Raw genomic sequence first — 16966 nt, 5'->3', positions numbered from 1 at the left:
AGATAATAAAATTTGTACAGGAACAGAAATTTAAAGGCTAACTTTTGGCACTGGGGTATAAAAAGCACATTATTAATTTTCAGTAATTGCTGTAGATTCCCCCCAGTTCAGTTTCATTAGTAGATTTTTGTTACTTTTAAAAATCTTCAAGTTCCTTTCACACAAGTTGAGATCAGTATTTCCATGGTCTCAGGTGACTTAGAGTTTCCTCTTGTAGATTTGTGTAAAGCACAGAGGCATTTACAGAGTGTTGCAGTCTAAATCTAGGTGTCTTTGAGGGTTTTATTTTACCAGAAGCACTTTAATGGAGTAATATTCCCTTCTTTTAACTTAAGCGTTTGATTAGTACTTGCTATCTATAAAGACAGTGTTTCTTAGAGAGCACTGAGCTTCTGGATGCCACAGATCAAGTCCTATTACCTGTGTTGTTGACTTGATATTTGGCCTTATGCAAGGATTTGTTTTGTTCAATGCTTCCAAGAAATATAACTAAATTCAAGAGAAGAACCTCTACTTGTGAGGGAGATTTTTTTTTTAAAGGCCATGTGGGGAAACTCCAGTAAACACTGGTGTCATTTGGCTGAGCATCTCCCATTTTGAGTAAAAATGGTACATGTGCATTTGAAAATCACTGTGTTATTTGGTATGCTGGGTAAATGCAGAATTCTGGTTTTTTTTAACGAAATAAGATGATAAAATACAGTGGTAATTAAATTTGCAAGTAAGGTATTACCTTTTAAAGGGTTTCATCACCTATTTACATTCAATAATGATTCTTAATAATGCTACAGTAATGGTACTCTACAAGTAGAAGCAAAACAGTTTAGTAGAAAGAAATACTTTTATGTTAGACCAGATGATGTAATTGATCCGTCTTTGCACAGTACCTTTGGTTTTCCAAACAGCACTTACAGTATGGAATTCATTGGTTCCATGACAGAGAATCTGGTTTGTTGATAACATTGGTAGCTTGGAGATTTGCTTGGATAGGCGCTACATAGAACTAGAGTTTCCTGAAATGATGATACTTAAGTGATGCTGGAGACGGTTGTAATTCTTTAAACTTGTGTTGGAGGCAGATAATTTCATATTTTTGCCATATGTTAGAAACAGGAAACTGTCTTTGAACTAGTATTTATGCTCTCAGGATGTTAAGTGTTGAAAAGACTTACTATGCAGAGTGCCAAAAGGATGTAATAGCCTATAACTATCATCAAGATACTGGCATGCTTTATAATTTTTGAATAATTAAAATGAAGTGTACTTCATTTAGCATGTACAAAGCATGTATGGCAGAATATAAAACCCCACAAATTCTGGAAACAAGACCAAATTTAATAATCAATTACTTCTTCCAAGAGGCTCATTTTCTGATTTTTCAGAGGAGTAGTAAGCCAACAAGTAGCTTAAATTCAGAATCTTTCTCTGAGTCTTGTCTGCCTACTTCTATAAGGCTCACGACTTCTGCACTCATCAGTGTGGTGTACATTGGCAGTGCTGAGCTACGACAGCCCTGTTGCTCTAGCCTCAGAAACTCTATATGCTAATAGAAAGACACATTACAAATTGTATCTGTAATATGTTTTTTCCAATATTTTGGCTGTACATATTCTTAGTGAGGTGTAATCCTACTGATTTATGTGTGTGAGAGCCTAAAAATGCTACCTGGCTTCAACAGTACCAGGGTGTTATTAACTTGCTGGACCATAGTGATGCCTCTTCTGATCATGGGAAGTTCTCATAAACTTGTCATTGATCTTGCATAGATTAAGCTATTGTAATGTATTTGATTTTGCAGCAGGCTTATTTAGAACTAAAGCCAGCTTTTCAAATTTTGTACCAACATATAATGCTGTTTCCATTTACTTTTAAAAATACTTTGTGTTTTAGTCATCTGTGGTACTTGTAAGTGACAGGGGCAGAAAACCACTCTAGAGGAAAATAGTTTCTATTCCCATATATATTATATTTTAGAATGCTCTCTAAAAGGCAGTCTTTTTTATTTCTCTCTGAAAAACATAAGAATGAATTCTGAAAGAATTTTGTTTTGCTGTACAAAACTTGGTTCATTTTTTTGACTGTCTTGTATGGCCTCAGTCTTTGCATACTTCACCTAGAAATGTTTCTGTATTGCTCTTTGTTGGGATGTACGTACCTAGTTTGTGTTCCCTGACATTTCTGAAGCTGCAGCGTCTCTAATGCCCCAGGGCTTTACTCTGGATTTTTTTTCTGGGAACTTGAGTCGCCTTTGTTTTGTAGCTTATTCTTGGGACATCTCTCTCTGTGTATGATGTAGCCATATTTAATTGTCCCATCAGAAGGCTTTCACTTAGCTCTCTGGCTTGGGGTACCATTTTTTTTTCCTATCTTTCACTTTTACTCTGTCTGTTAGGTGTGTGGTATAGAGCTGAGTCCTTGAAAGTTGTCTGTAGCTAGACTTTGTCCTTTGAACTCTGGGAACTTGAAAACCAGTTTCTATCTTCTGTCTTGTGGGAAGATTGAAAGCTAGAGGGGGAACCTCTTGGCCATGTTTTTTTTACTTGTTTCTTCTATGTGAATTCTTCCTCTTGAGAACTGATTTTATTAAGTTTGTAAGCAAATGCTTAAATTCTCTTAGAATCAGTCAGCTTGAGTGTTTACTGGAGTCTTTGGTTGAATCAGATGTGACGCAGCTTTATGCTTTTGCATAAATTATTTAATCTGTGCAAATTAATTATTAATTCCTTTATTCCTTAATTCTTAAAGTTATTCTTAATTCAGCCTGGAAGATATTTTTGTTATGCTTAAGCCAGAGAGACTCTTTACATAATACAGATTGACTCTTTGCAAGTCTGAAATTATATTTTAAGGGGACCAATGACCTAGGCTCTATGGTTTTTTCCAGTTCCAGTAAGATTAATATATTTATATATGGTTTTGATTCAGCACACTTCCTCCTTTGGCTTTCAATAAGCTGTCTTAGACATCTCAGTCGAGCCCAAATTTAATCAAAGCTTTGGAATTTTATATTATTAGACTAAAATACTATTTGGACTAGTTTGCTGTGCTGTGGTGTGCCATTTGAATGCTGGTAAACCTAGATCAAGCAATTTATTACTTTAAAATTCTGTAAGGGTTATTTTGTTGTTTGGGTGGGTGTTTGTTTTTTTGAGAGAAATTAAAGATTTGTAATATGTTTTTAGCATTTTTTCATTTATAAACCTACCAAAAGTATTTTAATCATAAAAAGTATAAACTCAGACTTGGCATTTTGTCTTCTATTTTTCTCAAAGGCTGTTTTTTCTAATGATTTGTTGTTTAGGCATTTGTGTCTGAGAAAATATAATTCTTCCCTTGACACTGTTCTTCTTTTTTCCTTAAACTGATTAAGCTGTTGGTGATGGAGAGAATTGAAAGCAAGCTCCGCACTACCCCCGAAGTTCCTAGTGATACCCTAACTTTTTCTTTTGTAGTCTCTTTAGCAGTCTAGTGAGATGATAAAGGAAGAGACTTCATCTCTTGTTTACAGTTATCAAGAGAAACTTATCCATGTTTGCTTCTAGGAACCTTCTATTTCATTGGAGTTTGGGGGGGGTTGGTTGGTTGTTTGTTTTGGCTTTTTGTGTGTGTGTGGTTTTTGTTGTTGTTTTTTTTCCCCTTTTCCCAAATAGCCAGTGCAACAGGAGTCTTTGCCCTGGATGTGTTCTTTAAAGACTTGAACAACTTCAATGATGTAGGTCAGGGCTGTGACAGAGCAAGATGGAAGAAAGCCAGACTTTTAGATGGCTTTCTGTATGTGAACAATACATTTCTGTATCTTGTGAAAGATTCCTTTTCCTTCAGTGAATTAGTTTGAAAGAGCTTTGTCGCTTTGTAGACAATGGAAAATGTGAATTTTTATTTAGATAAATACATTAAATTTTGAAAACCTTCCTGAAGGCATGTAACTTTTAATTTCAGGTGCTAATTTCGGACATTATTTCATAAGGCATAATCCTAAGTGTATAGCTGCATTAAATCTCAGCTGATTTTGGTGTATCCTATCTTTTTTTCTTTTGGGGAAACAGTTGTATCTTGTTTATGAAAATATTCTAGTGACTGCAAAGTGCTTGTTCTGTTTTTGCTGTGTTTGCCAAGTCTTCCTTTAAGGCTGCTGTTTTTGATGTGTCTGATATATGCTTAATTTGAAGAGGAACAGTTGGTGGGTTTTAGGCATGCTTTAGAGCTGTTCTGTCTGGCATGAAAGGCTGAGGCTACTTGATATCTCCAGGACAAACGTACGAGTTAGATGCTAATATTACACATTTGAAGATGATCTGTTTAAAAAAACAAACAAAACTATTGTAGTTTATCTCAAGTTAATATCCTCTCTGTGTCCCTTTTTATCATAGAATTTGAATTTACATTTTTCATTTTGTTATGCTGCAATTTGTATCTTTGAGAGCACAGAGTTACTTGAGAATATAATGCACTCAATATCCTTTACTTTGTTTTCTAAGTAAGAGAATTTGTGGCTTGGGTGTTTTGGGAGGAGAGGGATAATAACTGACAGGCATGCCAGAAGAAGAAAACTGAACAGAAAAGTTTCTTCTATTTCCAAGACTTAACTCCAAAGTTGTAGATTGAAATAAACAGTTAAATGTGTGTGTGTGTTTTTTTTTTTTTTTAAAGCGTGTGTAAATATATGTATTTTTATATAAAGATTCATATTACTTATGTCCATAAGCTTCCCTTTTGGGCTCCTGACACTCATCTATGCAACATTCAGCAAGTCTCCTAACATGACTAACTTTACACTACTTGCAGGATGTCAGTGGCTTCCTTTTGCTGCTCTTTTCACCCTTTCTCATCAATTTTGTAACATGATTAGTAGTGAATTAGAGTGAGCAGGTTTTTTAGTAGGTCACTTTATATATTTGGTGCAGATTCCTTCACCTGCACATCCTTTGTGTTACACATAACCTGTGGCAGGCATGACAGCATTTCTTACTTGATAAAACTGTAGCTCGGAAGAAAGTGATGCATTATAGCCAAGTGCTTCTGCAAAATCAGTATTATAGTGTTTGGGATCTGGACTTTGGAATGTGCCTTTGGTAATAACTTGCTCATTCTTTGAAGACGGTTCTGCCTCTGAAAAATCACCTACTTCTTGCAAAAAGCAAATAGAAAGGAAGAAAGATAAAAACGAAATATGCATCTAGGAGTGAAAAATGCACTGAAATGTCATTACTGGATATCCTAGCAAATGACCTGCTGCAATGGGGGGCACTCTTGTGTCTGTGTTATAGGAAGTGGGGACAGATTTTATTTCCTTGATGCCAGATATCCTGCCATTTGTTGACTTTTTCATTTGAGTTAACATTTATCTCATGTTAGTCAGTTATTCATTAACTGCTGTGACTGGTGTTACAGTCATATGAAGAAAAAATTACATGCAGATCCACTGGAGTCAGAATTCTTCATCAAAGAAATTTCTTAAATCTTTTTCCGTCAGTATGGGATGTTTTTAAACTAAGGCTTGATTCAGGAAGTATCAGACCAGGAAAGTGTTTTCATTTTAGCTGTGTATGCAAGAACAGGTACTTTGTCGTTCAAATATTGTGCTTGATTATTTGTGAATAGACTGATAATGTGCCTATATGTGTTTATGTGCCAGGCACTGAAGAGGTAACTGTTTTTGAAAATAAGCAAGGCATTCCTATATTCTGATATTGCTTGTTAAGATGTGAATGTACAGAAGTGCAGAAGCTAAATGCACCTTGATTGTGTGTAACTATGAAATATTACACTAATGCATATCCTGTACATATCCTGTACATATCCTTTACAAGAATAAAGAAACAATTCAAAAGCTGACAAACCAGGTTATTGTAAATGTCTTTAAGATTAGCTGTAGCTTCAGTTGGGGGACCAGAAAAGTCTTTCTGAAGTTTGTTTTATGTAGTTGGCACAGTGTGTAACTTTTTAAACCAATGAATGAGACACACTCCATTTTCTGTCTCTGCTTGTTATTGGATTGAAGTCTTGCAGTCTTGCTTTTCAGCTCTATGCTTCTTCTCTAAATGCTAATTTTGTAGCATGTCTCAGGCCTTTGGAAACAAGGAAAAAAGTTGGAGCTACTCACATATCATCAACGTAGGTTGTTTGGACCTTATAATAGCCTCTCTGTTGTCTTTTTACAAGTTACAAACTCTTTTGCTTTTAACCTGTGTCTGGATTAACAGTGGAAGAATTTGCTGCAACTGCCCATGGGAACTTAAGTTGGATACAATGAGATCTTGACTGTTTTGCTTTGTAGGGGAAGAAATATGCTATTTGTGTACGTGGAGTCAGAGGAAAAACAAATCAGTGCATCTTTGGTGGTTCAGTGTGTCTTGCCTTGAGTTTTGTTGCTCAAGAACAGTAGCAGAGGAACAAAGTCTTCTGTTGCATGATGCATCTTGAGTGCTTTGCGGTTTAGTGACAGTTCAACATAGTGGTAAGTGGCAGTGTGCAATTGCAAAGAGATTGTTGTGTATGCAAGAAAGGGTACTTCATGACTCTCATAGTCCTAGAGCAATACCATCTAACATGGGAAAGTGCAGAAGACACAGAACCAGAAGAATATGGAATTTTTCTGTAAAGTCAGATTGCTATATATAGCTGTTTTAGGCATAGAAAAGCTCAGGGAAGAGAAAGCTCAGGTGTTATCAATAATGTTAGCTCTCATCTTCTGTATCTGAGATGAGCACAGTTGGTTAGAGCATGATAAATAATGCTAAGGTTTTGTAGGTTGGATCCCCATAAGGGGGATCCACTTAAGAGTTAAATTTGATGATCCTTGGGGGCCCCTTTCAACTGAGAATATTCTGGGATTCTGTGATCTTCTTACAGCCCAGAGTTGCCTGGCTAAGATGACATGAATCTGCAGAGATTCTCACTTCTCTTCTGAAGTTCTTGTCCACTGGATGTCCCCAACGTTCTTGTGTCAGAATAAAGGGTATTTTACTTAGGCAGTAAGTCAGCTTTAATTATCAAGCAGATTGCAGCAGAGTTGTGTTTTAGTTAACCAAATGATAAAAGATACGCTTGATTCCTCAAGGATTTTGATCAGTAGAGGGAAGGGAGAGACCAGAGATTGTATTTATGTGTGCCAGTAATGACAGTTTTATTCTGCAGTGCTTTCAATTATTAATTACATGAGTATGTAATGTCAGTTCAACTCTGCTTTTCCACTGCACTATCCAGCCAGGCTTTAAACTTCTTTGGGGTTTTTTTTTAATTCTCTCTTAGTATAGGCAGTGAAAGTAATTGAAATTTGATGTGTTTATCTACTTTAACCTTAGGTGTTGCTAATGAGAACACCAGGAAAAACCTGTTTATAAGCACTTAGGTAATCACGAGGTCAGGACAGTCTTTGTAGATAGAGATGTTTGCTGCTTGTAATGGTGGTGCAGGAGGGTGCATGTGGCTTTGATTCTTTAGCTGTGGCTTGCTCTGCCTGGTGGTTTGTTGCTTTGACTTGACAGGAGAATGGGCAGTTTTAATTGAAGGTGGCATATAAAGTTTTACATGCTGTGTCAGGCAAGAGGTCGCAGAGGCAGATGATGTCTTTGCTTTCAGCAACAGGAATGCTATCAGGACAGCTTAGTTAACATCTTCCATGTGTTTAGTATGGGTGTTTGGTGATAGACTAATAAATCATGAGTGGCAGTTACAAAATGAGCTGCAGAGATGCAGACCTTGGACTTGCAAGCCCACAGAGGAGTCAGAGAGTGCTGCAGACAAACTTCAAGGGGTTCAATCTGTCTTATTTTCTTTAGGGGTAGTGTGGAGATCATGAGCAGGCTAGGAGTTGAACAATCAGTGTACAACTTTTTTTCCTTTTTATAAGTACTTTGTGATTTAAGAAGCATTGAGAATCAGAGATAGATCTTTTTCATGACTACTTATGGAGGGAAATGCTGTCCCTTCTATGCTAGTGGTTAAAAGCTGTTACTGAGTGTTAAAGATGGAATGGGTTGTCCTTCTGTGGTCAGGTCTCTCTCTTTTTGTCTGTGCTGCATACAGGACTGATGTTTCTTTTTGTTCTTGCAGCTTGCTCTGTTGTGTGGGCTGCATCTTCTTTTTATTATTCTAAGGCTTATAAATTACATGAGGCATGAGGGCCCTTCTGCTCAGTAAGCCACTCTGTATACCATGACTTGAGATCTGGCAGGACAGCTCACCAACAGTTCCTGAAAGAAAACTCCACCTTTGTTGTCCAGGTGTTACCACAGAGTTTCTGGCTCCACTCTGCTGGTTGAGAGGTGAGTCTGTCCTGGAGAGCCATAATTTTGAAGGTGAACATATTAAATGAAACAGCTTTTGCTGGGGTTAGCCTCAAGGTGAGCATGCACGGTGACTTTTACTGAAGCTCGCTTGAGTGGCGTAAATGGGTGAACCTACAGTTTTCTGACTGTATATGTGAAATTTGAGGGTGCTTGTTGTATGTATGGGATTGTAGAAATAATCTAACACTTGCTTTTCCCTAGATCATCATGTAATATGTTAGTTATGCTTTTCCTGGATTTCTTTGAGTTTTGCTTTCTGAATATTCCAACAAGGTGGTTTGGGGTTTTTTTTGTGTGGTGGGGGTTTTTTTCTATGCTTTTTTCTTTTTTGGGGGAGTGATGTATACAGAATATATTCTTTGTAGGAAGTGTTTTAATTTGGAGCCAAACCTCTGAAATTACACAGAATATCTGTTCTGCTTGCCCTGCTCAGCCCATGCCCTGTAAAAGTTCAGAACAAGGGTAAGGTACTGGGGACTGCTGAAGTTCTAGATTTCTCAAAAAGCAGAAAAGTTATTTATTAACTGAAACTGAGATGATGACAGAAGAATGCTGCAAAGAATGGAGGAAGGGAGAAAGCCTTCCATGTTTCCCTGTAAGTAAGTAATGCAGCTGAGAGCAGCAGTGGACACTCAGGTTCTGCACCTGGTCTGGCTGGTGACCCTTTGACTCTAACTGGAGGCAGCTCAATCAGTGCAATTGGGACATATCTATAGGAAGTATCTGTTTTTCCTAATTTTATTATCATTTTTTATTCTAGGTAGTGACACCCTGCTTTTTTCCAGGCAGCTACGAGCTGGTAAGTATTTTTGGCACTACAGATACCCATCAAGTTGAATTAGGTTATTGGTTAGGTTATTGTTGCAGTCTGCTACATTCTCGTGTTATTTCAGTACTGTGCCATTACCTTTCCTCTCTGAAGGCTTGGCAAATTAAGGGTCTATTCCTGAAGCTTGTTACTGTGTCATCCCATGCAAGAAACCATAAACCCAAATGTTTTATGCTTTTATTTGTGTGTTTTAAATAAATTTTAAAAAGACTGATTATTTGTTTCAATATACTGATGTCTCATGTTAGTTTGAAAGTACAAGTAGGGTAATATTTGGTTGGGGCCTGTTATTTTTTGTTGAAGGTGGAAGACAGGAAGTTAACCCACACTTAGGATAGGAAAATGATAAGCCTTTTCTGGCTTGCATGACTGAATTTGGTTATTCCAGCTCCAAGGGTAACATGAGTGATGATGCCTGGAGGATGGGGTGTAACAGTTACTTATTGAACCAGCACTGGCACCTGCTCATGCCCAAGTGTCAGCCAAGAACTCTGTATTGTAGTGGAACCACTAGCAATTAGGAATCCTACATCTCACTTCTGCCTTGCTGTGTGAATTGGCTAAGTCACTTTGCATATTTTAGTGCCTTGATTTCCCTGCTGGAAAAATACAGGTAGCGATACTTACTTACTATGAACCACAGAAGCCAAAAGGTGCTTTTTAAAATTATAATCCTGTAAAAGAAAGCCTGGAAACCTAAATCAGTAATTTCTGGTATTATGAAGAATGTGATTGTCAACTCATTGGAGGTCTCTCCTAAATTTGACCCAGTAATTTTATGAATTAACCCACATCAAGGTCTGAGAATCTTGTATGGCATCACTGCTAAAATTATAAATAGACCCCCCCTCCCTTTCTTATTTCTGCAGCTCACAGTGTTGGCTGCATACTGGTAACTGCAGTTGCCATTTCTTTTGTGTTGTGCACACAACCTGAGTATTGATTCTGACATAGAACATTTGTCATTGTGATTCAGGAACAATTTTAAACGTACAGCAACCTGTGGGATATGTTACCAGTCATTAATAATTCTGACTGAATTTGTTTATGTGAACTGTTCATACGGGGCAGTGCTGGTAATCTGGGCCCAAGGGTGACCTGCTGACAGGTGAAGAGCATATATAGCAAAAGTGGCCTAACCAGTTCTATCAGGGATGTAGACAGAGGTATATTCAGTCACCAGATAAAACATTTACTACTTTTAGGCAGAAGAAGGAGTAGAATTCTATTTAAATTTCTTGCAGGGAAATCTGTAGGTGAAATATTTTACTACATAGTGTGCAATGTGTTCTTATTATGGAGAGTGAGATTGTACAGTGTGGGTTTGCTTTTGATGTGAAATGTGGTGACATTTTTAGATTACGAGTCCTTGTCATGCACAAGTAAATTTTATCTGTTTAGTGAGGATTTCTGTTTGTCTGAAGGAGGATGATCTGTGATGGCATTAGCTGTAAGCTGTTTCTTTTACAACTTTTGAGTGTAAAATCTTGAGAAGATCAAGAACAAGTACTTGAGATTTTTAGATAATAGAGAGGGCGACATCTATTCAAATTAACCAAAATTGTGTGGCATTACAATTTGCTGCAAAACCATGGGTTTATCCCCATTTATTCCAGCAAGGAATTCCGACCTTCTGGTTTTCACATGAAAGAACAATTACGTATGCCTGCTTTAAATCAGTGTTGCATATATTTAGCCAATGTAAAGGTTCCCTGTATTGCTCTCCTTAAGGTGGCTTGTAGCAATAACTGTAGTTAAGCTCTCCATGACATGTTTGTTGGAAGACTGCTGAAGCCTGATGAAATTCACAGATGTTCTTTTTCTTTAGAATATGGGGTTTATTGATTGTTTTCAGCTTGGATGCCAGTTTCCAAAGAGGCTCTTTCTTCCCATTTCTCGTGAGGCATTTATCTTGAAGCTGTGTAATGACATCAGGAGCCTCATATATCAACTCAATGCAGCTGTTAGGAGTTCAGGTGCTAGAATATAAACAGCTGCTGTTAAGTGTTTTAATACTACTTACTTTATATTGTCATGCACATTCCTCAGATTGGAGAAAGGGAGATAATCTTAATTGAAGCCAAAGGTTTAGCAAAGATGACCTATTCTGATGCACTTAATTTTATTTCATGAAGAGGCAATGGGCTATTTGTAAAAATGGTCTTTCATTGCAGAGATGTATAGCTTGACCCAAAGAGTTTAGGAAAAAAAAAAAAAAAAAAAAAAAAGAAAGAAAAGTGCCATGGTCACAGCCATTTCTTTTTTTTTTTTTCTTTTTTTTTAACCTGAGAAATTACTTAGCCTACATAATACTTCTAAAATATGATAAAAATCAAAGATGGTAAGTTTGTTTAAACAGCCTTTATTGGAATTATTTGATCTTATTTTAAAAGATGACTAGTTACTCAGTAGATAGTATTTTTTAAAATCAGTATTTTAAATAAAAAAAATTGGCTAACAACTGCACACTTTTTTCTTAAATAAGTCTTTTTCTCTAGTGCTGCCAAAATGAGAAGGTTTAGGCCCTAACCTTAAAACTCCAAATAGTTTTTGTTTAATCTATTACTTAAAGATAAAAATTAAAGGAAAGCTAATGGAAGGATATTAATTTTTAGGTAATTTTTAGATTCTGGGAAATATTCTAGGATAGTTTAGGATGCTTCAAGATCAGTAAGTTTGTCTTCTTCACTGAACTTTTTTTTCCATTGTTCATAATAGCGTGTCTTTGAAAAGAGTAAAGGAAACTAAATCTTAATTCCTCAGAGGCCCATCACCTATCCTGACAAATGTCTCCTAGTAATGAAATGTGGTATGAAGGCCCAAACCTCTTCTGTACATGGATTCTTATTCTAAAATAACTTCATTGATGAATGGTCCTTAGCACTGGATGACTTATCAGTTCTAAGACATGATTAAATGATGATCTTGAACAGAGAAATTTCTGATTTAATCTTTATAATCCTTCTTCCTTTTCCACCTTTTTTTTTTTTCCTCTTCCCCCCAACCCCCCCAAATGGTTACCAGAAAATTCTGCATACCTCTAGACTCCCATTAAAACATCACTTTTCATAACCAGCTGTTCTAATGTGGAAAGAGTAAGTGGACACTTACCTGCAACATATATTTTATTGTAACAGTCACTTTAAACTGAAGTTTGTTTAGCTATTTTGCTAAGTCTTGAGTGGAAGTTTGATCATTTTGACAAAATTGGGGAAGAGTGTCAGCAATTCTGCCTCCTTTTTCTCCCCCCTAATTGTTCAGTGTCTCTGAGGAGAAAAATTAAAGACTTGAACATTCATACCCCTTGTAACTAACTACACCCTTGATTTTGAACAGTGAGTCAAATTGTGCTCTGGCCTGTTTCAAAACAGCAGGAGAGCAGAATAAAAGTCATTGTGGAAGAAATAGCTTTGGGGTTTTTGCGTGTGTACGTGTCCTTTTTTAAAAGGAACAGGAGAATGCCTTGGAAAAAAAATGCTGAGGAATGGAGTGGTGAAGTCACAAAGGCCTCATTCTACTTGCATATCTCATTTTTTACTTGAAATCTATGGCAATTAATATATACCTGCATGTATTCAACCTAGTGTCAGCATTTTCTCCAAAAAAAACCCCTAAAAACTAAAAATACATGTTGATAGAAAATAAAACCAACCCCCCAATTATGTATGGGGAAAGTAAGCAAGACAACAGAAAACAGTGTTTGCAAATGTTTGTCCCTTGTGGCAAAAAACCCCTCCCATTCCTTTTTTTCATGTTGTCTGTTGAATGTAACCCTCCCCAGATGCTTTGTATGAAAAAGATCGGTGAATATGACAACATGAATTTTTATGTTTACTGCATTCATTTTTAAACACAACTTTTCAGAAGAACAAAGTGAGACAATCTGATGTTCCCATGGAACTCTGTCCATCTGTTTTTAATGTGAAGCTGCTAGAGATTTTTTGAGAAATCTGAGGCTAAATAACTGTGTGCTGTTGGGAAGGCCTGTGCATGTAGATAAAGGATTGCATTCTCCAATTTCATTTTAAGTGGGGCCTCAATATTTAAAGACATAAGATGTTAACTTGGGTCAATCAGCACGACCTCCAAATACCCTGGAGTCGGATGACTGTGAGGAAAGACTTAGAAACTGACATATGCAGTGATTTTGCTCTGCTTGCTGTAATTTTGGTTTCCAGCTTAAATCAGTGAAAGCTTTTCTGGAAAATTTGTCAAGTGGGTTTGATTTGTAATAAATGTCTGTGACTAATGGCTAATTTACCTTCTGGGTTTTCCCATCTTTCTTCTTTCAAACAATGGCATAGAAACCTTACAAAAAAAAGAGGAAAATGCCCAGGTCTGTTTTTTAAAGTGACTTAACTTTTTTCCTATTTGCTGCATTCAAACGTTTGCTCACAGGACCTGTGAGGTACATACGAAGCAAGCATTATATGCACAGAGAAAGCATGAGTTGGTGAAGGATGCATTTATTCTCCAGACCTCTCCAATTGCTATGACCTTTTCTGGCTCCTTTCATGACTCTCACCAGAGCAGTTCTGCCAGGGAGTGCTGCAGGTTGTAGCTTACTCTGTCTTGCTATTCAGTTTTGCTTTAATAAATTTTGTGGTTTTTTTTTTTTCCTTTCCTTTTTTTTTTTCCCCAGCTTCATAAGAAGAAATAAATCTGCTTTTCTTGATTTCTTAATGCCACAGGTAGACAGAAGTACAAACTGATGAGACATCTTTTTGACAAAACCTGTGAGCTCATACCTGATTTGAAACACTTGATATGAATATTTCTCAAACTTTTTTTGGATTTGCCTCTCTGTAATGCACTTCGTTGGGGTTTGTTTTTTTGGTTTTATGTTTTAAGTGCTTACCAGAGTAAGACCATGGACCCCAGAGATCTGCAGAGTAAAGGTTCAAAAATGCTATTTTAAGTGCAGTCGGTGCCTTGTTCATAAATGTCTCTGACTTAGCCATAAGAGGGAACAGAGAATAAAACTGCCCTAATATGGAAACGCCACTGCCCTAAGTTAATGAAATGTAGTGATCCTGAATTGAACGATGCAGTGTATACTAAATTTAAAAGCTATAGTTTACCAGGAGGGAGGGCTAATGTTGTTTCTAGGAATATGAGAGAATTACAAGATTTAATAGGTCTTCAAATATGAAGTTTTGTTATAATGCAGTGTTTTTGGTCCCAGGTGTTCATCCAAAATAAAAGGAACAGCAGGCTTTCTTTGAACAATAAAACAAACTATAGCAGCAAGGGATCAGCAAGAGGGAAAGGTTTGGCAATTTCCAGAGCCAGGTTTGCCTGCTTATTTATTTTCTGCAAACCTTACCACTGAGTGAGGGAGGTACTTTTTGCAAGGCAGAAGTGTCTGCTTTTCTGAAGTGTGACACTATTTACTATAGCAGATAAATGTAGAAGCATAATGTTCTTCCAAGGTAAAGAATGCTTCTTTCTGCCTTTCTAGCTTTCTTTTTCTAAAGCAAAATTATCAGCGTTTCAGGCTCTTAGTATCGTTAGTTTTCAGTTGGCTTAGAAACTTTTTTCATATATGTTTGACTTCTCTAAACAGCAAATGGACTTGCATAGATTCTGCTTGACAGCTCACACTGGAAAAGGGAAATACACAGGCCACAGTGTGTTTTTTCCTGCTTATCTGCATAATTTTATATTCCTTCATAGCTTATCCTAAGAGTGACAGATCTTATGTCCCTTGTGAATATGCTTTTTGTTAGCCTTTGAAAATGCTTTCTCTGCAGTGGAATGTGTAAAAGGAAAGGACAGCACTAATCTCACCACTACAAAATGAATGCCAACTAAACATTAAAATGATAAATGACTGTAGCATTAGTTATTAGGGTCATGGGAGGACTGCCACCTGTCTTTCAAAAGGAAAAGAAAAATCTTTTAATATTAATTTTAAAATCAGCTTTTCTTATAGTCAGCATTCACTGTAATAAGGCACAGTGAATCGTATCCGTGTGAACCCCTTCCTTCAGACAGAACTGTGAAGCAAATGTGATTCCTTAGATTAAATTCTGATGTTTGGTGTGACTGTTATATAACGGTGGACTCTGTTTGCTCATTGCTTAACTAAACTTCAGTCACTAGCATCCCATTCAAGTTTAGTTCCCTGTCATGTCAGAAATCATGCTGGTTTAATTTGCTTTAGGTTTTTCACATTGGCTCAAAAATTTAGTACTTGCATATGAGTGACAAAGTGTGTGTGGCAGAAGTGTTATGTATGAACTTGTTTTTGATTCTTCTCATTTGATGTCATTAAATGCTGGAGTCAAAGCTCAAGCCTGTTTCTCAGAGAAATGTCACAGCACCACCTTGTAGATTTGGGGGGAAAGGTTGCGCTAATTGGGTTCTGGTTGTCTTTAAAGTGGAATCCAAATGAGAAGCTTTCAAGGGCAAGATAGCCCTACTGACTAGGAAAACAAAGTTAACAGAGATGAAGAAACTGTCCTCAATGAGGCAAGGCGGTTAGAGCATCTCCTGTGGCATGCTCTAAAAGTTTAAGGGCTTTTGTATGTTCCTTTTTTGTAATTCCTAAAAGGAATATAACTTTATTTGGAAGTATCAGTGTAATTTTATCATTTGCTTTAATGACTTTTTTTTTTTTCTTTCAGAGTGACTGTTTTTAGGGAGCCATTGGCAGGAATCTGTGATGGTTTTCTTCTATGATGATAGGACAGGGAAGTGGGATAATTTGTTTTGGAATGATTTTTCCTCGTTCCATAGAAAAGAAGTTTTTATTTTCTAACCATGTCAATCTAATTTTCTTTCAACTATCTTTATTGGAAGGTGAGGACAAGAATGTTTTGTAATGTTTGATATTGAAATGCTGTGATTGGTGAGGTGCACAAGTAGAACCATAGTATCACAGAATGGTTTGAGTTGGTAGAGACATTAAAGATCTTCTAGTTCCAACTCCCTTGCTATAGGCAGGGACACCTTCCACTAGGCTGGATTGCTCAGAGCCCCATCCAGCCTGGCCTTCTAGGTATGGGGCATCGACAGCTTCTCTGGGCAACCTGTCCAGTCCCTCGCTCCCCTCACAGTAAAGAATTTCTTCCTAATACCCAAGCTAAATCTACTGTCTTTCAGTTTAAAGTCATTCCCCCTTGTCCTATCACTGCATACTCTTGTCAAAAGTCCGGACTTCTCGTAGGCCTCCTTTAGGTACTGGAAGGCTGCTGTAAGGTCTCCTTGGAGCCTTCTCTTCTTCAGGCTGAACCCTAACTCCCTCAGCCTGTTTTCATAGGAGAGGTGCCCCAGCCCTCTGATCATCTTCATAGCCATCCTCTGGAGATGCTCCAGCAGGTCTGTGTCTTTCTTGTGCTGGGGCCCCCAGAGCTGGATGCAGTGCTCCAGGTAGGGTCTCACCAGAGCAGAGAGGCAGGATCACCTGCCTCGACCTGCTGGCCACACTTCTTTTAATACATCTCACAGTATGGTTGGCTTTCTGGGGTGCAAGTGCACATTGTCGAGATATGTTGAGCTTCTTGTGTATCAACACCCCCAAGTCTTTCTCCCCAGGGCTGCTCTTGATCCATTTTCTGTCCAGCCTGTAGTTGTGGTTGGGAATGCACCAACCCCGGTGCATGAACTTGGATTTGGCCTTGTTGAACTTTGAGTTCTGCAATGTCCCACCTCTCAAGCCTGTCAAGGTCCCTCTGGATGGCATCCCTTCCCTCCACTGTGTCCATCACACCACACAGCTTGGTGTCGTTGACAATCTTGCTTAGGCTGCACCTAATCCCACTGAAGTCAAGTGCAGTCTTACTTAACCTATAGCACTGAGTTCTAGTGTTACTTGATTTTCTCATTTTGAGTGTTTTTCAAG

At 37.5% G+C, this 16966-nt stretch overlaps 1 protein-coding gene across 16 annotated transcripts in view; it reads left to right on the top strand.

Annotated features, from left to right (window-relative positions):
- TNS3 (tensin 3) overlaps positions 1-16966 on the top strand; it is a 122590-nt gene that overhangs the window by 50991 nt on the left and 54633 nt on the right. For 6 of the 16 annotated variants that reach the window (XM_027904666.1, XM_027904677.1, XM_027904667.1 and 3 more), the window contains one exon: positions 9052-9090. The exons of 2 other annotated variants lie outside the window; for them this stretch is intronic. In XM_027904666.1, coding sequence (XP_027760467.1) covers positions 9052-9090 — 39 coding nt within the window. Of the gene's footprint in view, positions 1-5385; positions 5559-6259; positions 6277-6854; positions 6975-8055; positions 8268-9049; positions 9091-16966 lie in introns of those variants that run through there. 8 more of the 16 variants (XM_027904675.1, XM_027904668.1, XM_027904672.1 and 5 more) reach the window with 7 other exon arrangements.

Source organism: Empidonax traillii, unplaced genomic scaffold (genome assembly GCF_003031625.1).
Source record: "Empidonax traillii isolate 1590-97213 ecotype Southwest subspecies unplaced genomic scaffold, ASM303162v1 scaffold1074:size191127, whole genome shotgun sequence".
NCBI lineage: Eukaryota > Metazoa > Chordata > Aves > Passeriformes > Tyrannidae > Empidonax > Empidonax traillii.
This window is presented reverse-complemented; position numbering and strand designations above follow the sequence as displayed.